The sequence below is a fragment of the Mauremys mutica genome, chromosome 18, assembly GCF_020497125.1.
Source record: "Mauremys mutica isolate MM-2020 ecotype Southern chromosome 18, ASM2049712v1, whole genome shotgun sequence".
Lineage (NCBI taxonomy): Eukaryota > Metazoa > Chordata > Testudines > Geoemydidae > Mauremys > Mauremys mutica.
Window position 1 is genome coordinate 28,158,058 of NC_059089.1, and position 25,203 is coordinate 28,183,260.

At 44.3% G+C, this 25,203-nt stretch overlaps 1 protein-coding gene across 4 annotated transcripts in view; it reads left to right on the forward strand.

The window, feature by feature from the left end:
• MVB12B (multivesicular body subunit 12B) overlaps window positions 1–25,203 on the forward strand; it is a 98,067-nt gene that overhangs the window by 31,225 nt on the left and 41,639 nt on the right. For all 4 annotated transcript variants that reach the window (XM_044992792.1, XM_044992794.1, XM_044992790.1 and 1 more), the window contains exon 7: window positions 15,151–15,248. In XM_044992792.1, coding sequence (XP_044848727.1) covers window positions 15,151–15,248 — 98 coding nt within the window. The remainder of the gene's footprint in view (window positions 1–15,150; window positions 15,249–25,203) is intronic.

Sequence of the window (25,203 nt, forward strand, 5' to 3'; positions counted from 1 at the left end):
AATGCAGCATTGCATGCAATGGTGAGAGAGTTGCTCTGAACTCATAGCCCGGGCAACCCCAATTGGGAAACGTGTTCTCGGTGGGTTTTTACATATTTTGGAGTGTCAGTGTTTTGTTAGCACATTCAGTGTATTGCAAATACATCTAGCGTATGAAAGGAAATGCTTGGGATTTATATTTCTAAGGAGATTGGCAGATGGGAATTCCATGGAGACTGTAAATTGTCCAAAGTTCAGTGTATTGTCTGGCTAGAAGATGCTACCCATATCCTTGGTTATTTTGCTTTTCTGTGCATTTTAAAGAGTGGCAGTCTTAAAATTGCTTGACAAAGGCTTTTAACGGGGCTATGTGGTAACTTTATCCTGGTGAAGGCCAGTATCTGGGTAGGGGCATGCTCCCATGCCCTTAAGTGTACTTATAACCTAGTGTATTGTGGTGACTTCTCAACCATCTTCTGTGGTTTATTTTTGACAAGTCACTTCACTGAAAGTTGTGCTAGATCTCGTCTCTTGTGCTGTCTGGGAGGGGTCCTTGCTGCAGATCCCAGCTTGCACCATTCAGAGCCGTCAGAGCCTCATAGCGGGATATTAGAAATGAGATAAGAAACAGGAGTCCTGCTGGAGTTCTCGGATTATTTTATCTGGAGCCATTGGATTGTTTCACAATTGCACTAGGCACAAGCTGCATAAATAACAAAGACCCTGCGAGATCAAAGCGAGACGTCTTGTCTTTACGGTAGATGTCTTCATTTTCTGTCCGTGAGAAACATGCAGGCAAATTTCCATGGTAAAGAGAAAAATTATCTTAGCAAGAGAATGTCAGTGGCTGTCCTGAATCGCGAAGTGTGGAAGGGTCACTTTATGACTGAGCAGGGAGGGCTGCAGAATGGCTCCAGAGCTGTTGGGAACGGGGCCAGAATTGGAGCTCAGAGCATCAGCGACAGTCTGAAAAGAAGTGTTTACAAGGCTTATATATTTTATAACCTCTTGTTGTACAGTTTATGGTTTACAATGGCTGCAAGGAAATTGGATCAGTTTTGTTTTACTCGCCAAATAAAACAAATGTCAAAATAGTCAATATAAAATGTATTCTAATTTGGCTGAGTTAAAACAGCCAGTATGCAGTGGAATAATTGAATGTTACATTAATGCCTCCTAGTAAAAACCACCTGTCTGTAGCTGGCTCTACCCTCATGCACCATATATGATTTACAGGTAACTTTTACACCGGAATAAAAACAGCCCAATCATTCAAGGCATCTATTCATGTCTGGGTTTTTTTACATTGATTATTTATTATCCAATATATTTTTTAGAAATAGAAATGTATAGAAAGATGCTCCTTGCAAACATTTCTTATTAGAGGAAACATATGTTACTTGAAAAGCTGTTTTAACACTTTATCAACAGGGTAGTAATTTATTCAAGCTTAATGTCCATGGAAGATTGTAGTCACAAGTAACTTTTTATTTTAACATGACCATAGAGATAAGAGAACACACTTGCAGCCAGTTTGCCATTTTATTCCATGTGGATATATTCCAACAGTAGCTGCAAAAGTCTGTTCTGAATGACCGCGAATGCCAAGACAGAATCACTGAACAGCACATTACACAACTAGTGCTATTTAGCTGTTAGGTTGGTCAGATATTTGAAGGGATTCTCTTCAGTTTCTGACTTTTTATAAAATACCTTTGAAATCAGGACAATATGCAGTGTATCCTCAGTGCTTCGGAATGCTTGCTAACGCTGTAGTACGTACAGATAGACAACAGAACACCTCAGTGTGTTACTGCAGAGCTTCTTAATACATCGGTTTTCGTTTCTGTGCCGGGCAGGTTCAGCAGACACATTAATTATTGATTCTCGTGATGCTGGCGTGTCAGAGTTCCATCACACATGCTTTGCCGCTCTGCAAGAGACTCGACTCAGCACCTTACTGTGTGTCAGCATTGCTGCTTCGTCCATCTGAGGTTCTGTTCAGGTCATTCGCACTCTGGGCTCTGCTTAGTCCCAGCATTGGGACTTCCCTGTCCCCTCCTGTTAAAGTGGAAGAGGGTTGCACTAGGGTTTGCTCGTTTGTTGGGAACTTGGAACTCCATTGCAAGTTCTGTACCGATATCTAATGAACAAAAGCTTTTGCTAAATCGTCTGCCTTCGAATGTCCTTAGGTAGAGTTGGCCAGTGGCTCGAGTGTGTGGGCTTCACACTATGTTTGTGCCTGCCCTTTTGAGAGAGAGAGAGAGAAGAAATCTGTACCAAAGTACATTAGTGTCAGTCTCATGAAAGACGGTTCAGAAATCTCTGTCTTCTCATGTGCTTGTATTTAATGCCTGGCAGCATCCTGGGTTTCTCAAAAAGTGATGCCTGCAGTGGAAACAAACCTATGTGCTCTTTTGTAAGGACATCCCTGTTCGCTAGCATGCTTGCTACGTCCAGGATACACCCCTCTTCCGACTATGGGGTAATACACCATTGATTTCAATGGAGCATCCGTTCAGAACTGCGGAGCAGAAAGAGGCAAAGGGCTGAGCACAATCCTCCTGCCAGCACGGAGGGGGAAGGATTGCTTGTTTCCTGTTGCGGGGATGTTCACGTCGCTTTGGCTCTCTCTTGTCCTTGGTATTCCCTGTTACAAGCGTCTGGGCTTCTGGTGTCCTGGACCGAGGCTGAGACGTTGCGCTGTGGAGTGCAACCTGATGAGCTGCCATTGTGCATTGTAGGATGACGCAGTGGCAAGTCACCCTAGGGTTTTTCTCCCTGTATTTTGTGCTGTGGGCAGCGTGGAGAAATACACCTGCCGTTTCTCATCTGAGGGGCGAGTGTTGAAAGATCCATTCCAGTGACTTGAGCCGCGTGTAGCAGGAATGTTGGACATGGAGCTTTACACTGCTTTCCTAGGTGTGTTTGCTGGGCACTGCTGGGCAGTCAGTAATTAATGCAGCTTTGTTGAGAGGGTCGGTGTGAGTAACGTCTCTTGTATAAGTTGGTGCTAACGCAGCACAGTGATTGCTGCACCTTAGGGCCCTTCGGGGCGAGGGTTTCCCAAAAGCAGGTGCTAATGATAAATATTTCAGCCTTGCCTTTTGCGGACATCAGCTTAGTTGCTGTGTGTGAACGGCATGGGGACCACTGCCCACGTGTGCCGGAGAGTGTCAGGGTCACATGTTTGGTGTTTAGGGAATAAGCACTAGCGAAAGCTTCATTACAAGTTCGCCCCAGCCTGCAGTTCTGCCTAGCAATTGTGTATGAGTTCAGCTTTCTACTTGGCTCTTGTGCTCTCCATAAATCTAACCTCAGCTTTTCTGGGGGGAACTCTGACTTCCTGCCAGCACAGGCAGAGCTCCCCAAAAGCCATCTTGCTTGCTGAGGCCTGCGTATCGGCTGCTGTCATAGCCGTTATGTTCCCTGCGTTTGTGTGGTTTCTTGGTTAGCAAGTGCCTTCCGAGTTCCTTCCCAAGGTGCTGCTGGAGGAGCCTCCACCACACTCATTCAAACAATCTTCTAACAATTTGTCAGCTTCCAGCAAGATGTCACTCAGTGCTGCTGAAGTGTGTTTTACAATGACAGACATAATTGCCCTTAACTTTTTGCGTGGATGTTATCAATCTGTGGCAGATACTTTGGGAAATGGAACACTTTGATTGCAAAAGATGTGTCACACGCGTTTAATCTTACTCTCAGCGAGACCGCGATTCAGTCACAACTTTTGCATGTTGCTGTCAGGTTTTGAGAACGTAGATCCGCGCTGACCCTGAGAATCGTTCAGTCATTCCGATTGCAGGGCTGTCATCTGAAAGGTTAATGGCTTACTAGGGGAAAGGAGAATCGTGCTGCAATCATCTTGTATTCAGATCACGCTTCACCACGGCCTGGCTCACAGAGCATTGAGGCCAAAAAGGCTCCGACCCCTCCGTCCACCTTCAGAGCTTGCCCGCTCCACCTTCCAGGCAGTTTGGGCTGCAGTATCTGGAACACTTGTTTCGTCTCCGCTTGAATTAAAAACGAGCGAGGGACTGGTGTGGAGACATGGAGCCTTTCGCTTCTAGGTCCCTGGTGCAAATTTAGCCCAGTCACTCCGTGGCAGAAGTTTGTTAGCAGGGGGCCTCAGTCTGGTCCCTGGTGGATGGATTACAGAAACCACCAGCAGAGGTCCCCTGTGTAGGCAGCTTCAGCTGAGAGGCCACGGATCAACTGGGTTGTGAAGGCTGAATTTTCTTCTTGGGGTGGGGTGTGCAGCACAGTGGAAGGGCAACGGGGGGAGAGGAAGGGGAGTATGCACTGCTGTTAACCTGCAGTTCCTGTTCTGCCAATAAAGGACTTCAGTCCATGGGGCCGCTCTCACCAGTGAATGGTGAGTATGCAAGTTCACTGGGAAAATCCTGGTGGTGTTGTAGGGGGTGAGTGGGCTGGAATGCCAGAACGCAAGCTATTGTTACAGCTCATTAATCAGAGACCTGTAGCAATGCCGATTAAATGAACGTTGTAACTTCCTAGCAGTGGGTTTGTAGCCTCTTCCAGCCTGCGTGCCTTTTCCTCTTTGCTTGGAATACAGACACAGTCTGTGCCACTGAATGCTTCACGTTGTAATGAAATACAGAGCTGGTGTGGATGTTCTGCCAGGAGAGCTCTGTCTGGTTTTGGTAAGAGAGTGGCAAGTATTTAATGTAAATTCTTGGAATAGGAGCAGCATGTGTGAATTTTCCTCCCTTGCTACTGATTTTATTTTGAATAGTTGAGTTGCTTCCTCATAGCAAAAGTACGTTTTGTTCATATTCCCCTGCACATAACTGAGTTTGTGACTAGGGTTTCCGGCAGAGGGGTCTGTTGATTTTTAATTGATTTGTTTTATTGATGGCGTTTGAACTGTGGCATGTAGCTTGAAAGGTGATTAATATTTGGCTTTCTGTAGGTAAATTATAATATACAGGGATGGGAGTCAATAATGTGCTACCAGTGGATGTGGTGAATTGGAGAACTAAATTCAGTGTAATACTGAGCCAGTCTCTCCCGCACGAAGGTGAATTGAATGGAAGAGGAAAGACTTGAACTGTTCCTAATCTTTTTTTTAAAAAAGTATCAACACACATTATTTAGAGGTAACAATATCTAATTCTCTTTCATGCACTTCAAACCCATTTTCTGAGCTTATCTAGCTTATCAAACATGAGCTCATGTATTCTTTGAGCTAAAGGTTCAAATCACATTTATTGTCACAATACGGGGGAATATACTCATTCTTTTATTAACCAGCTTATTCTAAAAACATGTCAAGTTGAGGGTGGGGCCAAGACTCAGAGAGCAGGTGTGCTCAGTTGGGATTTGTTGGAAGACGAAGACCTGCGGGGTTGAAGAGATGAGAACGCGAGAGACTGAACACTTCCAGGAGGAAGCATTTTCCACAGCCCCACTTGGTGGCACAGTAGGAAGTGCATTGTAAAAAAGTACATCTGTGATCAGTGTACCCCCCATTGCATAAGAAATATGCAGAGAACAGTTTGCATGAGCAGAGGATGGGAAAGCAAGTTTACATATGGCCATTTAGGGATTGTTTCCCGTTAAAGGCTTGTTATGAAACTTGCACTAACCATGCACGACTTGCATCCGGCTCTGCCACATGCAGATGGCAAAAAATGGGTTAAAGTCCAGTGTGTTTTAGTGGTAGCTGGTGATTAGGAAGAAATGTTGAAACTGTCTGAACAGTTCCTAGCCTGAGAATCCCCAAAGCAGCTGAGAAAGACACTATCTACAGTTAAGAGAAGTTTGATTTAGTCAGCTCGTTTTGAGGGTGGAGAGAGAAATATTAGGGAGTACGCAGACTGAAGATGCTTCAGTCTTCTCAGTATTGTTTTTCTTTAGAGAACGCTCTTCCTAAAGGCACTCTGCCACTGTGGCGTCATTTGGGATCACTGAATACGGCTTCTGGTATTCATGCAAAGTAGCTGTGTGCTTAGTTGTTAAATAAGCCCTTTTGGGGAATTGGGAGTTTGTTTCTAAAACTGCAGTGGTGTCTGCTAGTTAATATAATCTCTGCCACTGTGGATCTAATTGTGCTTTCACCCTGAAGTATGTGAGAGTATGTTCAGGGAGTAGCTGTTTCCATCAATCACTTTCACCATTTTTACTTTTCTCCAAAACATTTCTAGAGTTTATTGGTTTTAGACTCTCATTAGTTACTATTTAAAGGCCTGGCAGTGCTCTTTCTGGAGGTGCCTGTGTGTGATTTCTTGGGGAAATGGCCATATAAATGTTGAGCATTTGTTTAAACGGCTTCGTGGTAGTGAGACTGCTGTTTCTAGTGATTTGGGGCCTGATCCTACAATGCCCATTGAAGCAGTGGAAGTCTTTGCATTGACTTCAATGGCTTTGGATCAGGCACCATATTCTCCTCTTCAAACAGACTCATGGTGTATTTTGCACACAGAAGTGTTTAATTCTGAGAGAGGCTTGTGAATTTGGGCTTTGTTATTTTAAGACTGATTTGATAGTATTTAAAATCTTCACTATGGAAGCTTACAGTGCATCATGTGATCTTTTGAGTATTTCTGCGGTTTGCTCCTTCCTGCCCCCCACCCCCGAACCCAGTTTCATTTTCGGCAGAGCTGAAAACTACTAATTCTAGAGATGAAGGATGTGGAAAGCTGCGCACACTTCCCATTGCAGCCTCCAGAGACATCAGACTGTTCATCTAACACAACAACTTCATAAACCCTTCATATTTACAGGCTGAGGTCTAAGCACTTTCATGCAGTCCTCAACTTACAAGACTTGAATGGGCTCCAGCTCAGACTTTCAAGTTGGGTAAATTAAACTCAGAGAGTTGGTGGGATTTGTTTTTTCTTCTCCCTGTTTGGCAGCTGTTATATTCTGCTTGTTTAAATGTATCTGATCATAAACAAATCCTCCATATAGAGCAAGCAGTAAGAGCTACGCTCTGCAGTGAGCCCTGTAGTTTGGACTGGGGCTTTCGTACACTAGACCAGGCACTCCCTGTTATGACTCTCTATTTTTGTTCCATTTACTCCTGTTTAGAAGTGATTATTTTAGTTTGAGGAAAATAATCGTGACTCTAGTGTCCCGTGTACTCAGCATCTGGGTGTGAGCAGAAGCGAGGTCATGCTGAATAAAGGTGCATTGTGCCACCGCTGTGGGCGTGTGCCTCTCCCCCGTGCCCAGCTGTGAGAGAGTGGTGGGTAAATCTACAATTCAGTGGAAAGAATCACTCACTCCCGTCTCCGCGCTCTCATGCAGAGGGGCGGCTCTAAATCTGAGAATGGTACCCCCAACGCTCAGTGATTTTTTGAGAAATAGGATATTTTAGCAGTTTGGAATGAGATGAAATACTTACCAGGCCCATATGTTGCTTGTTTTAGGTAAAGGATCAGTGAAGTTTTAGAAAGTATTTAAATATTTGGGTTTCTATGATTAGAATAGATTGTCTGGAATGAAGGCTGTTCCCTAGGTAATTCTCAGCCTTCCAGTCTTTGTTTCTCACTGCAGTGCTTTCGCCTGTGAGGTGGGTGTTGTAGCATTGCAGTGCTCACATGCAAGAAAAATTAAGGGCTGTGAATAAATATCGTAGATGTGATTTTTGGATATTGTGGAAATCTGCTTTCGTGTTTTCTGTAAACTGTAACTTGAGACACGTATCCTGAGACTTAAGCACTTGCTTAAGGACTCCTTTGACTTCTAGCCATGTGGCATGCACATGTATTTTTAAGGACACACTCTTTCCCGGTCTAAATGCTGGGCTTGAAACTACTATCTTGTGGGTGGATTTTTAGCTTTTGTAGCCTAGTGTGCAATGGCAGTGTCCTGCACCGGGAAAGAGGTGAGAACTTTTGGTAACAGTCATTGAATGTGGAAGATGATGCAGTTTTATTTGGCAGTATTTCTGTGTGGCTCTACAAATTTTGCATCACAATTCTTATGTGCGTATCAAATAAATGATGGAAGTGCACACAGCACCCCAAAGCACAGCACTGCTTCTAGTTAGTGTTATACAACATGGTTTTAGTTTACTAAATAGCATGAGTCAGTGTTCTGTATCTTGACTGACTTCTATACCATGTTGCACCTGATCTGATTGGAAGCTAAAGTCACCACTGTTTACTCTGGTGTCCATTGTGATATTTTGGATTGAATTTTGAAGCTTCCTTTGCTCTCTTGCATTTCCCCTTACAATCCTTTGTTACTTTTTATAAGTATTTGCTCCCTAACTTCAGAAGCAATTCATCACCTTCATGCAGACTGTCATTAATAATTGTTGTTTGGAACTGTTGGGCATCCCCTGGCCTGTTTGTGGGAGTGCCTCTAAAATACGCACCTGAAAACTGGCCATAATATGTGCATTACACACACCTCTTTCTTGACTGGCACTGGCGACTTTGCCTATCACGTGCCATTTTTGTTGCTGCTGTGTGTTGAATCATTCCAAGAGTTTAATGAGTAAAAGAGCAGCTGAAGTAGAGAGTGGTTAAATCAACCCTGCACTGAACTGTTCTTGTTGTTTGATACCACCATGGAGTGTTCTGGAATTGTCAATATTTAATTGAGAAAATGTTTTTCCAGAATCTGTGCATCTTAGTGCCCATGTTAAATCAATCTGGTTTCATGTGCCAACATTCAAGAGAATTGTTTTGAAAGCCTGATTCCCAGTCTCAGTGGAGTAGGCATTCTTCACTCTCCAAAGTCCGTCTTGTCACTTTAGTAATATGGAGAAGGAGCGACTTTTTTTAGTGTGTGTGTGTGTGTGGAGATGCTGAAGAAAAATAATTGGCATTCGTGTATGTTAATGTGAGTTGCAGTTCCTTAATATAAGAGTTTCCACTAAAGTACTAATAATTACTGTTAATACCTTTCAGTGGAAACTTTCAGAGTAAACGAGCAATGGTTGAAACAGTATTTAATGGCATGCTGCTGGCATGATAAGAATGCAAATAAGCGTTATTAGCCTAATGATTTTGCTGTCGCCATGGCTGTGCGGCAACACTGTTGTGAATATGTCATGCAGCACCCGTGAATTTGGAAAGTGTGTCAAAACACAAGTTCAATTAGTTTGCTCTAATTGTGGCTCTAGAGAGTTAGTAACTATATCACTCCTCATTAAAAGAGATTTTCTTATATGGATTAATGTAACATGCAAAGGAAAGTTTCAGAATTCCAGAGAGGAGCTGGCTTCTGCAAAGAGGGAGGCCGTAGGTTGTACAGGCTCCGCAGCCCTGACTGCGCGCCGTGCACTGCCGCCTTAGCCTAAGGAGCCCTGAGACTCTGGTGCGAAGAGCAGGTTTGAAAGCCTCTGAGATCTCTCTCCCCACATAGGGAGGAGGGAGACAGAACAAGGGCAATGAAGGGTCCCTAACTCAGGAATCCCAGGTCCTTCCCTTGGGACACTGGTTCTGCTGGCTAAGCATGATTTGCACCCTGCTGAGCCCTCTAGGGCAGGGGTCGGCAGCCTACGGCACGCGTGCCAAAGGCAGCACGCGAGCTGATTTTTACTGGCACACTGCTGCCAGCCGGGGTCCCGGCTGCTGGCCCTGCTCAGCCCGCTGCCTGTCTGGGTGAACGGACTCCTAGGCCGGCAGCGGGCTGAGCAGGGCTGACAGGCAGGAGCCAGTGGCCGGAACCCCAGACTGGCAGTGGGCTGAGTGGCTCAGCGTGCTACCGGTCTGGGGTTCCGTCCACCGGTCCCTGCCAGCCGGGGTCCCAGCTGCCAGCCCCGCTCAGCCCGCTGCCAGTCTGGGGTTCTGTCAGGGCCCTTGTAAATGTAAATTTTATTACTGGCATGTGAAACCTTAAATTACTGAAGACGTGGCACGCCACTTCTGCCCTAGGGTCTGGTCTGTCTGCTCCCAGCACAGACTCTCCCTAGCTCCGTTGGAGCTAGCATGCTAGCAATGCCAGGTTGTGGCAAGGTCGGTGGCATGGGCTAGCCACCCAAGTCCAAGCTCACCTGACCCCCTAGGTGTGAGCTCAGGTGGCTGGCCCAAGCCGCTGCCTGTGCCGCAACATCCACACTGCTGCTGCTAGTGCGCTAGCTCGAGCAGCACTAGCACGGGTTTGTCTCCCCACATTGGGAGTCGCGCCGCCCAGCTGCAGTGCAGATGTCTCTTCTGAGCCCTGTCAGGAAGGGTGAGCCAAGAGCAGACACGGTTTGACACTTCAGCGTAGAGCTTGCTACACAGCAGCAGCTGGCGCTGACAATGGCTGTCCCTCCCCGTGTCCTAGAGCAGTGCTCCTGTCGCGGGAATGTGCAGCTGAGTCTGCATTCTTACCCTGAGGGTGAGTCACAGCGCTGGCTCCATTGGTAAGCCTGTGGCTGCGTTCTCCACACAGTGCAGAACTGCCAGCACCACTGCTGAGCACCAGCATTGCTGCCTCCCTCTCTGACGCACGCAGCAGTGCAGCCAGGGCTCTGCACTGGATAGTAGCAGCCTGGTGAACTGCACTGCCCCGTCTCCAGCCCGCCTTTGCCAGGCACAACTACTGAGATGAAGGATGAAAGGGTCAGGGGCTGCCCTAGGACTCGGGAGACCAGGGTTCAGTTCCCTGGCCCAGCACAGGCTTTGTGAGAGACCTTGGGCAAATCAAAGAAAGTTAGAAGCCTAAAAACCTTGGAGGAGCTGGGCCATGATATCCCCACTCCCTTTGCTGAAGGGTATTTAACAATCATAGCAACACAGACCGCAGTTGTGCACTGCAAGGGAGCCCATGTCTTTAGTCAGGCTCTGCGTGAAAGAAACTCGACATCTCAATAAAAGTCCGAGCCCTCTTGACTAACATGAATGGAGTTCAAGAAACCTCCTTCAGTCTGGCGTCTCCAAATAGGACCCACAGTATGGTAAGTGCCCACCGAGCTTTCCTCTTGTATTTCTAATAAAGAGATTATCCCTCGTTCCTGTTTGCTGTCTGAACACGCTCGTCCTTCCCGGGAGTCGGGGGCAAGTTCTTCAGCTCACAGGTGAGCAGCTGCTAATGGGTTAAAGTCTAAATGGTTTAAATCTTCTAGGCTTTCCTCCCAGTTCTGTGATAATTTGATGAAGAACTTCACCCTAATTAAATATTCAAATGAGGAATAAGTGTCAATATGGCTTCCCATTGCCTGGAATGATGATTAATTGTATTCAAAACTCTAGTGGCCACTGTAATCTAAACCGAACCGTTGTTCTTGATTATTTCTGCAACACATTTGCCATGTTTTTGTTTTAAAATTTAAACTAGTAATTGATTTGCCATATGCTACAGAGCTGCACATGCTTTCATGATATGTGTTTAGGAACTTGGGGAGTTTGTAATTGGGATTTTCTTGCTTTTTTCAATGGCAGCCTATTTTTTTTCCTTCTACAATGCAAAATGATTTGGCTTTCACAACCCATAAGGAAAATTCATTATGCAATCAAGTTAGTAGGTATGAGTTATATTGATCCTGGCCAAATGTTTGCATTAATTTAAAATAAATTAGACTGTGTTTCCCTCCTGCCCCCCCCCCCCCCGTGTCACATTTTTTTAAATTAGAATTTAAAGTTCTGATCTTGCACTAGAAATGGCACTATCTCCTGCGCTGTAGTCTTGAAACTCCATTTCCTCCTTGGAGAGGCCCTTAATACTCCAATCCCTGCCCCAAGTTTTATTCTAAATGATGAAATCCCATTTGGCTATCAGAAAGAATGGATGTTCACAATAGAGCTGAGTGAACAAGGGAGAGAGAATCCAAAAACATTTGTATGTATTTGAAAACCTTCTCCTATTAGCCAGTGCCCATGATTCAGTATTATTAAATTAATACCCCACTAACATTTGAGGTGCCGTCACTACACATGGACATGTGAAAAGAAAGTTACAGGCTTGAATGCTCACCAAAAGCAAGTTTCAAATTGTAGGTTCAGTTTTAATATTCATAATTTATTCATGATAGGTGTGGCTGAGTGCTCTAGGTTCAGAGTTTAACTTTGGTGTATTTAAGATTAAGAATAAACTGGAGATGGTGCTGAAATATGAGCCAAGAGCTGGATATGTGCTTCTCTACTGCCACGCTCAAGTGTACGTGAGCTGAGTCTGTTTGAGTCGGAGCAGTTCATTTTAATGACGCTGGTGGAAGGTATACACCATCTTAGCGTATGGCACTTATGAAACCTGGTGCTTGGTGTGAATTGCCAGGAAGTTGTGGTGATAGTCGGGTACTTTGTTCATTGGGTATGTCCCAACCCAAGGATTGAATGAAATTCTTATTTGAAGGCTCTTGGGTATATGGAAGGTCACGGTCTCAACAACTTATAATTTGCTTACACAATGTACACTATGAATTACTCTGATAGACCCGTATCAGAGGGATAGCCGTGTTAGTCTGGATCTGTAAAAGCAGCAAAGAATCCTGTGGCACCTTATAGACTAACAGACGTTTTGCAGCATGAGCTTTCGTGGGTGAATACCCACTTCTTCTTCTGATAGACCCATCGTTTTTAGCCCGGTTGGTTGCTAAGATATGCATGTCCTGCCTCTGGAGTGTGGGCTGGCTCTGTCTTCATTTGCTGAAAAGTACTCTCCCCATGGAGAAGATCCAGCATTTCCATCAACAGACGTTGTTAATCTCTGGTGACTTCCATATGCTCTGTGCTCCTGATTTCATCAGGCTACAGGAAGCCTTTACATTGTGTTGCTCAGAGATGTGCCCTTTGGATATCTGACTTATTTTCTCCCTGTGAATCTCCTATTGGGGTTACTGTTTATGCACGTGGAAGAAGAGAACAGACCCCAACGTAAACAAGAGACATTCAGGCATCCCTCGCTGTTAATTGTCTGGATGACTCATCAGTAAATTCCTGGACAGTTTCATAAAAAGCGGAAGGAAAAGTGCATAACACATAGAAGTGGTGTAACTGGGCTGGGGCTGGGACTGGCAAAAAGCCCCACCTGGGCAGAGTTTTCAATAGAAAACTGTTGGCTAAATTTGAAAATGTTTTCACGTGGCCTTTTTGGTTATTTGTTTTAATGTTTACTTGGAAATAGGTTTGGAAGTACACACTAATTCAAAGCAATGTTATCCCTGAGGTTTGCAACCATTATCGTTGTTTTTAAAGCTGTTTCTCTGGTTTGTAGGAGTGTGTCCTGTTTTTAAAGGTAGCTGTTTTCCAACAAATATTTAGTAAATAAAAATTCCTTGGCCTGGAAAACAGGCCAGACATTCTCTGCTGGAAAGTACATGATGCTTCCCCCCCCCCAAATATGGCATTTGTGATGGGGAACGCACTACCTTGTTTTCTGGCAAATGGCCACCGCAAAGTATCTTCCCTTGTTTATGTAGCTTTTAAATGTATGAAATGGACAGCTGCTGCCTCTTCCCTTCATGCTAGACTAAGTCTTTGCTGTGAAGAGAGAAGCATCTTCATTACATGTGGCAACTGGGTCCAGAAGATTAATGATAACATTTAATAAAAATTCACACAGACCTAGAATCAGCAGTAGAAAATATAGATTTAAATTAAAAAGGAAAAGCTTGAATCTCCCATCAAAGCATATAAATCTATAGCTAGCAAATATCATCTCCTAATGAAATGTATTCTGTAACTGAAGGGCTTTGGATGAAGCTGTCTCTCTAGTTTAGTTTAGTGACCACATTAATTGAATCAAGTACGAAGACTGGTTTAGGGGACAAAATAAAATCATCTTCTGCATTCACTTAGACGTATCAGGTGGCAGGAGAAGTTGTGAAACTGACCTTTTCATATTCCACCCAAGGATAGTGCATTGGAGAGTTGGTCAGTTTGCCATTAATAGAGGAGGCCTGGATGGTAAGTAGGATCCAGCACAGGATTATGAAGCAGATGTCATAGGGCCATGATTCCCTGCCTGGTTTCTTGAACAGGGAGTGCGAGGAGCCACAAGGAGCATGGAACCTAGAAACTTACCCTCGTGAGTTAGTGGCTGTCAGGTTGAGGTTTAGGTTTTTTCCCTGTTGCCAAACAGCTGGTGAATAGTTACACACCCAGACTCCAGATTTTGAAAATCAACTGCTTGCAAATGACCACAAGACAGAGCTTGTGTTTCTGGCCCTGGTACCTACTGGTACTGGGGCTCTCTGAGCATCACTTCCAGCTCCTGGCCTGTGGCAGATGGGGATTCTGGGAAGCTTGCCTGCATTCTCTAGCCCACTCTCTACGCCAGTCCCTACAGCATGTGCAGTTTTCTTTTAATAGTTCATAAATGCTGAGCTATTGAAATGGCCCCGACTTCATTTCTGCAGGCTTGTTTTATTTACAGCATGTGCTGAAGTTAAGGCTTAACTAAAGTTTTTAAAATGGGAGGAGGAGGAGAAGGAGGAGCCTGGTGTTGCTGCCCCTACAGCCATGGCCTGTGCTGCTGGTGGCCATGTGCAGCTCTGCGGAGCGTTTTCCTGGGCAGGGTTTCGTTGGTCTCTCAAGGGCAGTATGGAAAGGGCGAGGTGGAAAATGTGGCTGCCCCTCTCTGAGTGTGGGGCTGGAGGAAACCACCTCGTACATTTGGGTTCTGTTTGGAGCAATCAAGCCTGAGCTGCTGAGGGGAGGATGCAGTGGGCTGTCAAGTTTAAAAAACATCTGCCCAGGGAGTGTGTTTGTGAATGCAGCAAGGTTGCAGTGCTTTACCTTACAGATAAATCCAGACCCACAGTTATAATAGACATCAACTGACTGCTTGAAAGATACACATTTAACTCCTTCAGTGCCTGCCTGCAGACTGTTAGTACTGCATCATGGGGACACTTCTGTAAAGTCAAGGTGATGCTCATGAAAAACTGACAGCTGCCCCATGCCCCTGCCATGCTGCTCTCAGGGGTGAGTGGGTGGCTGGGTCTCCGTAGCAGAGTCACACCTTGCTCTCTTTGCTGCAGCTGCCCGTGGATGTGCCAGCGCTGGGCTCCTCGCCCACTGGGAGCTGGACTGAGATGCCAACACATTTCACTTAAGCTGCTGAACAAGTCGGGTAATAATGACCGAGTCACCAGTTCTGTCACTTCCCTGTGATTTGGGCCAAACTCTGCCTTTTGCAGGCAGCATTGCGGTTGCTGTTTACTACTTGAGCTCACAGGAATCATCATCAGTTTAAGGAATGGGGTGATAGCAGCACCTTCTCCTGCTCTGTAATAATGTCATCTCCATTCCCCCCTCTCTTCACTAGGCACATATCTCTGACGCTTCCCGCGAGCTTTCGAGGCAAAAGTAACAACTCCCGACTCGACTTTGAACACCAGCACTCAAATTTATATGCCATATCAGGTAAGCTAGTGCATGCAGTAATGACTCTTTTGTACTCTGCTCTGTCAGTTTAGTCAGAAAGTTTAACCAAATAAAGCAGTCTTGGCTGCATAAAAAGGAAAGAGGTGTGGGATCAATGCACTGGACTTCCAAGATTTCTGTCACTCAAACTTCAGAAACATGTGGGATGCGAAATAGTCCAGAGGACGTTCAGGCACAACTGTTACTAACAGTGAGTGTCATTGTTCACTGGAAACAATGGAGCCAGGTGGGAGTATGGGTGCCAGGAGTGGGATTTCTAGGTAGTTTTTGTCAGTCTAACACCTCTGCTTATCTTTCTTCCTCTCCCCTTTGCCCTGATCCTTACCTTACCTCCTCTTATTTACCTCATAAAACCCATCTCTTCTTTCCATATTTACAGGACACTTCTCTCTGTGTGATAAGCCCAGTTTCTGCATAGACAGTGCTCCTGTTTCTTCCCACCCCCACCCAAAAAAGAAACAAACCCACCACATACATAGTAAAAATAAAATAACTGAACTCCTGCAGACTCAGTGTGTCGTGTGCGGGCATGGCATAGAATTTTCTCACCACCTCTGGGATAAATCAAAAACTAGACATTGTTTGGTTTTAAGGGTTTTGTTGCTTTTAGAACTTCTCTAGCATTTTTTTTTTGCGTATTCTATTTCCCTCCATTATCTGCAAACTCCAGAGTGGCCTTAATCTCACTCTCTTCAGGAGCATTGGGGCCTTTCACGATCTTTCCCCAGATTTCTTGGATATTGGAGGAGACAGACACACCAGAATCCCAGGCACTATTCCTGTATGTAATGTTGAGCACATGTTGACTCTCTAGTCAGAAAATGGCACCATTTGCCATCTGGGGCAGGCCTACAGATACTAGAGCTAGTCAAAAGTCTCCAAATTTCAATGTGGAAAAAAAGTCAATGAATATTTTTCCTGATTTTTTTCCTCACACTATCTTTAGTGTGCATGTTAATGAAAGAACAATTAAAATACATATGTAAGTACCATGAGCAGGAACGAGACCGTGCATGTTTATAAATGAAAATAACCAGCGAACACAGCATATCTTGGTTCCTGCACACAACCCGTCTCAGTACTAGGCCTAAAGCTCGGCCTATGCTGACACCTATGCACACTCATTTCAGGAGAACTTTTGTCTACAGATTCTTTATTTCTGTGGTGATGTTTAAGCCAACCCCCCCCCACAAAAACGGCCATATTGGGTCAGACCATTGGTCCATCCAGCTCAGCATCCTGTCTTCTGACAGTGGCCAGTGCCAGATGCTTTAGAGGGAACGAACAGAACAGGCAATCAGCAAGTGATCCAGCCCCTGTCATCCAGTCCCAGCTTCTGGCAGTTGGAGGTTTAGAGACACCTAGTGCATGGGGTTGCAGCTCTGACCATCTTGGCTGATAGCCATTGATGGGCCTATCCTCCATGAAATTATCTAATTGGTTTTTGAGCCCAGTTATACTTTTGCCCTTCACATCATTCCCTGGCAACCCAGCTTGACTCTCAAATACCAGGCTGGAATTGCATGGCTGCCGCTAGGAAGTTGTGAGGGGAGTTGTTATAAATATAAAATCTCACAGAGCCAGTCACTGTGCAGCCAAGAGTAGTGTAGTCTGGAAGCCATTTGCAGTCCACAGCAATAATAAATGGAGTGGGTCCTACAAACTACTGAATAATGTTATGTATTATGTGCCAAGATGGCATTCTTTATGTTAGCTGTCTACATACAGGGGTGTGTGTGTGTGTTTGTGTGTGTGTAAACACACACATAACATCATATCCTGCACTAACAGCTACAGTTCAGAATAATATCAGACTTAAATTATTTTCTCAAAGTGCTTTTCCTAGACTAATTTCAGGCCTTTAAAACTGTTGTGGTAATCTTGGTGAAAAGCTAATTAGCCTTAGTGTTCCCTTAGTTGTGTCACTTTCACAAAAGGAGGAAAATATCTGGCTTTAAAATTTATTGTGCCAAAATGTGGCCAGGAAATTGGCTGCCTCACTAGATTATGGTGGATTTACAGGTCTGATTGGCACCCCAGGAAAACCAGCCATGAAGTCAGTGGGTGTAAGATAGAGTAGGTAGTGCGTGCACATCCTAAGGGAGGAAAAAGTGGCAAACCTGTGCCATCCACAGGATCTTTCTGTTAATGGTGAATGACACTTCTAACATAGGAACATGGCATTAATTCATGTACCATAATCAAACGGTTATTTAAAAGGTAATCACTTGCTAAAATTGCAGCTTCAGATTCCTGAATATGTGGAATATAACAATGGCATAATTCATGTCAGGACTGGTTTTTCTCATTACTCTTCTGCCCTGATAGATTTGGCTATGTAGGGAAAGCATGTTCTTGTGCTCATATCACACAGTTCTAGGGGGAGGAAGGGAAGGTCATGAGTTCTCACTTGCTGACACCTCATGAGCCCAACAGGCGCACGCAGGCAGAGAAGCAATATTTCTGCCTGAAAGCTGCTGGAGAGCCCCCTTGGTAGTAGGAATTCCTGGGGACTGCTGCTTCCGGCAGCAGAACGAGCTTGGAAAGATGACCTATTTTATACAGACCCTGAATATTTCACCAGATGTTTACAGGCAAAGTGCAAAACAAGCCTATAAAACCAGGCAAAGCAATAGGCCTCAATGTTTGCACAAGTTTCAATCGAAGTATGTAACTTTTTTTTCAGACTGCCAATCCTCCTCCAGGCATATTGTAATACAAGCTGCAGTGCTTACATCTGTTGTAATGGCTATTGCAGCTGTGAAACATTTCCATAGAAAAGGTCTAGTAATGTGAAACATCCTGTGCATTGGCAGGAATCTTTGCCTTCTGACCATTGCTGCTTTTTCAGCAGCCTTGATTAGGTGCTGTCTGTGACAATTCCCTCCGTGTGCTTTACATTATAAAGGTACGTTTAGCATCAGGACACAGTGGTAGCCATTCAGAAATTTCCTGTTCTGTCTATGTAATTTGCAGTCAGTCGGTTTTATCTACATTACAACATTAGTGTCTTGCTACAGGACTATGGTAACAGGAAACTTACAAATGTACACACCTAATTCCTCTGCTGAGGTCTAGATTTGCACAGGTAGGATACTGATTGTGACATGCTGCAGGTCTTGCTCTCGCTCCTTGCAGTTTAAGAGCTCATGTCTAAGGAGAGACCGCAGTAGATACTGGCAATGAAGCAGAGTCCTTCAAAGGAGAATGGCTAGAACTGTTGAGTGGGAATCAAAATGGACTGAAAATCAAGGCTGGCCTGGGAGGGAGCTTACAGAGCCTGGATGTTTTATTGGGCCAGTCAGCGCTGGATTAGAAGGAAATACTGTGTCCCCAACTGCTTATTGGGGTTCTGCAAATGCAGCCTCCTGCTTCGGGCTGTTTCCACGTGCTGGTAGCTGCTGTGTGCCAGGCTCTCCCTGGATCCCAGTGCTCTTGAGGAGCAGAGCAGTATGCTGCAGTGTTTGAGAAGGTCCAACACCTTTCACTGGGAGTCTGAGTCCTCACCAGTTGCTAACTTTGTAGCGTTCCCGACCTGCACAGATGTGAACCTGACTCCCTGTTCCTTTTCAGTTGGTTAAAGGTAATTCTGTAACTGTTTACAGGTAGCAGCATTGTTCTTTCAAGCCTCTTAGCACTAGCAGAAATGTAGTACAGTATCTGGACAATTTAGTGGGTCCAAATATTGGTTTGCTAAACAGTCAATGGGACAGTAGCAGATAGGCATCTGTGAAATCTGCTGCCTCTCTGACTACCTATTAGCTCAAAAATGCCTTGTGAAAGGGACAATAACATGGCTTTCCCCTGAACCACAGAGCCAAGGAAATTCTGAATTAGCCATGTTCCATATTCTCCCAGTGCAGGGTTCTGGCATTGGCCTGTGATATTCCGAGACCTAAAACCTCATTCAGGATGATTATCAGTAAATAAAGGATTTAAAAAAAAAAACACTTGCAAGAAAGTTGTAATGAGCAAAGACACCACCACTAAAAGCCAGGAAAGTCGGTTTGCTTTCTGTCACAGTGTCATGGTTTTCCTTTAGCATAATCCCAGACTGATTTTACCTTTCTGTCCCATTCTCTCTCTTGCAGCCCTGAGTGACACATTGTGTTGATGATTTGTCATTACCAGGCAGGCAGTTATTTAAAAATGCCTAGTTTATAAAGGATTAGGGATTTACTAAGCACCTCCCAAGTGTGGCTTTGCCTGCTGCATCATGATTGTGACCTAAAATATATAACGATAGCTAGCAGAGTGGTGGAAGGGAGATGCAACATCCTTCTTTCACAGGTTAAACCAGTCTCTAACCACTAGGGCTTCCTTTGCAGCATCTACTGCTGGTCACTGTGGGAGACCATGTACTGGGCCAGATGGCCCTTGGGTCTGAGCCAGTCTGCAGTCCCTGTGTTCCTATCCAATAATTTGACATTAGCATCTCTGAAAGCTTGCTTACTGCATCTTTCGTAATGACCAGTTGCTCAGGTGAAAGCCTGTGTGGTACAGTGGGCCTTTCCTGCCTTTGGTAGTTACAGTTCATGTGGCATTAGCAGCGCCTCCAGAAAGTTGGCTAGGAACTGCTGTGGGAAAGTTAGATTGCCTAGAGAGAAATCCTCCAGGAGGATGGAGCCGGCGTGTTGGGCTGTACTTTCATTTTCCAGCCCCCTGCAGAGGCCAGCTTACGTGGGATACTGCTGATTTCTGCAAGCTCCTGTTAGCCGTGGTACAGAAGCGATCGGTGGCTAATGCTGCTGATGGAGAGATGCTGGCTCACTGAAATGGGAGTTGTTCTTCTCACACAATTCTGACATCATCCTAGGAAAGCAAAAGCAATTCCAAATAATTAATGATTTTGGAATATCTGCTTCCCTGCCATTGCAATTTTAATTTAGTCCTCATTTAAATAGCAGATGGGCAGTTAATCAATTTCATAATATGTATAATTATCTTCGTCATCCATATTGATAATTTCAACCAATTCTTTTTAAAGGAGGATGGAAGGGAATCTGTGTATGTTACACCAAGGAGGATAAAAAAGAGCACATGTGGTGCATGTTTTGAACATACCTAGCCAGGCCCTGCCCTCAGATGGTGTAAGTTGGCATGACAACATTGGGTCTGGCCATTGTGTCTGTAATAATTAAATGACTCCAGATCTGTAATTGAGGTGAAAATAGAGCTGAAAGTTGGTTGGTTGGTTGGTTGGTGGGTTGATCTTTGGACATTTTCACTCTCAGCAATTAAATGTTGGGTGGCAGAAAAAAATAAAAAGAGATTCTTGATTGCAAGTTAGAGCAATGAATAAGTTAATCTTTAAGATTTGCTGTACATAGAAAAATATGGACCCAGATGAAAGATTATGGACTCAGATGAAAAATATGAAAAATATGGACCCATGAGGAAAGATTAAAGAGGCTAGGACTCTTCAGTTTGGAAAAGAGAAGACTAAGGGGGGACATGATAGAGGTATATAAAATCATGAGTGATGTTGAGAAAGTGGATAAGGAAAAGTTATTTACTTATTCCCATAATACAAGAACTAGGGGTCACCAAATGAAATTAATAGGCAGCAGGTTTAAAACAAATAAAAGGAAGTTCTTCTTCACGCAGCGCACAGTCAACTTGTGGAACTCCTTACCTGAGGAGGTTGTGAAGGCTAGGACTATAACAATGTTTAAAAGGGGACTGGATAAATTCATGGTGGCTAAGTCCATAAATGGCTATTAGGCAGGATGGGTAAGAATGGTGTCCCTAGCCTCTGTTCGTCAGAGGATGGAGATGGATGGCAGGAGAGAGATCACTTGATCATTGCCTGTTAGGTTCACTCCCTCAGGGGCACCTGGCATTGGCCACTGTCGGTAGACAGATACTAGGCTAGATGGACCTCTGGTCTGACCCGGTACGGCCTTTCTTATGTTCTTATGTTCTTATCTGTAATTCTGCTCGGGGGGTTCCCTGTACATAGCTCTGGGGCAGGATCAGGGCCTCTGTCTGGAGTCACTTTGTTCTTTTTCTTCACACAGAAGATGTTTTTTCCCCGCCATGTCGCACCCGTTTTTATAGCCAGGATTATTTATGACTGGATCTGCAAAGAGTCTCATGTGCTGTTGAGACCATGGCACCAAACAGCGGATCGAGTTTTATTAGATGTATTCAAATGGCCACCCATTAGGACAGGGAATGCCTCATTCCAGACAGACCCATCGACAAATGCTGCTCAGTATTTTACAACATAGTCCTTTTTCATGGCCTTCAATTTAATTAAGATGTTGTTGTGACTACATATTGCCTTCATTTCAGAGCTCAGCATCCCTGAGCATATTGCTTTGGCTTATCAAAGCCACAAGGACAGAGAGAGAGAGCCCTCTCATGCAGCCACAGATAATAGCATACAGGGAAAATTCCTGAATGAGGTGAAAAATTATTTATAATAATGGTGCTCAAATAGAGGGGAAATAAGTCACTTTAAGGGTATATAAATTTGTATGATAGTGTACAAACAGCCATAGCTCGCCGTGTCTCACCATCTATCCCTGCAAAGAATGAGAACAGCATCTAGCATAAAGAAAAATATAATAAGAAAACTAAGAAATGAATGGGCAGGGCTGGAGGATTGATCGCCCAGTGTATTTGTATATCCTGATGTAAAAGGTGCTGCTGACAGGTGGCCAGGTTTTCTCTGTATAAAACCATGTGTGTGCTGTCAGGGCCGTGCAAGCAGCCTTGTTTCGATTGATGAATTGCCTGCTTTCTTGATTAAACCTTCCGTCACTTAAGAAACAAAGAGCCTATGTTTGGATGGCAGAGTGGGACATGTCACAAAAATCTGTCTGCTTTACCTTTGTGCAGATGTTGGGCACAGACTGTAACATGTATTATTAAAATGAATGTGGCATTTACTGTGCATTATTTCTTTCCTGGGAGAAAGGACCTGTAAATTATATGCTAATAATAAGCTTTAACCCTTTCAGAAAGTAAGAGATTTAAGAGTGCAAATATTCCTGCAGTCTTCTCTAATTGGATGTGCTTTAATACCACTGTAGCTATCTCAGTGAAGTTAATAAACAGTGTGTTTCAGGCCAATATGCTGATGCCCCTTGGGGATCTTGCCTCCAATAAGTTTTCTGCTGTGTAAGTGCCACTGAAACATAAACCTTTTGAATTACAAGATACTCCACAGAAAGCCCTCTTCAAATTCTGATTAGAGATGGAAGACATCTGCCTGCTCAAAGAGAGGCCTGTGGTGGGGCAGGTTAGAGTCAGCCATGCATAGGACACACAGCGCTATCTGTTTTAGGAGCTTGGCATCCCACTGCCCAAATTGCACCAGCTTTTAAAAACTCCTACCATTCAGTCCCTGAGGAGCAGAGGTTGGCATGGAAGAGTGGCAGTGTATTGTGCCACTAGCCAATGGCTGACCTGGCAAAGCCACATTCTGTCAATTATTTGTGATTTCTGAGAAACAATTTGCTGTATATTTGGGCAGTTCAACAGGACACATAATCATAGCTAGTGATCTCTCTGCTAATCCAGCCATGGCAAAGTCACCGCTGGTGAAAATGACTGCATAGGATTATAATTTATATTTTATGTGAAATTCCTCAATATGCAACTTCTGAATCACATTTCACACAAGCTCAGTTTGTACATAACACTGTGTCATGCACCTAGATGGAAATTTATTTATATATATATATATATATATATATGGCACACACCAGATGGATCTTCATTAAGCAATGCTTGTAGCTTTTGGGGTTTGAACACTTGCTATCATGGTGTCCCTATAAAGACAGTATTATGCAAAATGTGGTGGACACTTTGCACAGGAGCCATCAGAATGTGCATATCATGTAGCCAAAGTCCCTTTGTGTGAATTTGAGAAGGACATAAACTTATAGAGATCACTGCAGCTGATTTTTACCTCAGCCAAAACTCTGGTTTCAGTGAAATGCTCCTCTTGTAGATTTTTTGTTTAGAAGAAACCTTCAGGTACCATGTTGATGATGATTCGCTTTGGACACAGCTGAGTTTGATGCTCTTGAAGGATAAAATATGAGAACTGCTGGTTGTGGAAAGGCAGCTGAAAAAGGCAAAGAGCACTTTGATACATTGTTGGTCAGATAATTTCTAAAGAGCACTTGCCAGCTGTCAGCCCTAAACAATTAAAATATTTCAGTGCATGTCCTTTAAAACAGATTAAGTTGATGTCATTGTGGCAGCCAGGTGGACGGTATCTGTGATGGTGTTAGTCCATCACACACAATCCAGAAGTGGATTGCCTGCCATCAGTAGCAGTAAGGGAAGAAATTACTAAATAAACCTTTTTAAAAAAAAAATAGGGATAAGAAATTGACACCATTGCTAAATGTTACATTTGCAGAAGGGTTTGATTTAGTTACAGATCCCCTAGAAATCCACATCCATGGAGCCAGCATTAAAAGTATTTGGTAAGCGTGCTATTTTTAGTAATTTGATTTATAACTAGATCCTTCAGAGTTCTGACATGCTGGGAGTTCACAACAAATCTTGATACCAGTTATTTGTTGCCTAGATCAAAACTCACACTTCAGAATGTTTTATGCAGTTAGAGCACAATACCTGCATGTGAAGTGGGTTGCAACTAAATACCAGTCAGATATACACTATTTCCTGATTTTTTTCTGATCCCCTCTTTTTCTTTCCTTCCGGCTGGAATCCTGGATCTAATTGCAGTTTTCTAAAAATGCCCATTTCTGGTCTTGAATACTTAGAGGTTTTATGTTTTCTTTGTTTGTTTGGGGATTTTTGGGGTGCCTGGGGAGGGTCCGTTAACTGAAGATGAAGGTCTCAACCAGCTTACTGTAAAGACACGCTGTGCTGTAGATCAGCGTTGAGATGGAATAGATCTGTCACATCCCTGAAAAGAGGCGCGTTATTCTACAGATTTGTTTTACAATTGTCTATAAGAAAATGAATGAGACAAGCTCTAGCAGAGCTGAAATCCTTTGTTAGGCAGAGAACGGTTTTCTGCGTGCCTGACTTGTTTTATAGCATCAGAGATCTAGCGAGCTCCCGAGAAAGCAACACTCACAATTGGAAGGAAGCAGCTGCACTTGCCATTTTTTGCCCCGTGCATCACCTGTAGGTGACCCATTTGGAAGGAGCCACGTAATAGAGCCGCGGGGGTGTTTCCAGTCTATGCTGTGCCTGGTTTCTGTAGTGCTCACACAATCACTTGTGCGATGTCTAGTTTCTCTGACTAAAATACAACATGTGAGAGGACAGTAAACACTCACTAGCGCCAGATTCAACTGGCAAGTCCGAGTGATGGTCACTAAACGCCTGACAAGTCCCTGCAGCTCTAGGAGGTGGGATATTGGCGCTCCCCTCATGGCTAGCTTTGGTCCTTCTGGTGCTGGGATGCCTTTGGTTACTGCATCATCTGAATTCTTGAGACATCATTCGTGGGTGAGGAGGAGAGCAGAGCAAAGTCTGCAAAAAATGCCCATAAATCTTAGTTCCAAAAAGGGCCTGGAGTTCCCTGCACTCTCCAGCATCCTCCTCATTCCGTGACCATCGTGAGTGACATTTTTGTTTGAAAAAAAATCCTCATAGTTCCACGTGGGCCCTCTCTGGGAATGATTGTAGCCCAATAAGCCATCCATTCACGTAGCAGAAACAACTCTGTCTGTATCTGCTTAGGTGACTGCTCACCTTGCACAATTAGCAACTTACTGAGAGCAAATCGTCTAAACAGCCATCTCAGCAGACCGCGGGCCAACAGCCCATGGGGTGACACATGTTCACATAAAGCATTCGCCAAGTCACTTCAAATGCCAAATGCATTGAAATTCGTAGGGCTGGAGTCTCCAGTCTACTAAGACCTGTTTGCACAGCACATGGCGGCCTTAAAGCAGCCAGAGATTCCACACGGGACAAGTCCTCATTACAAGGG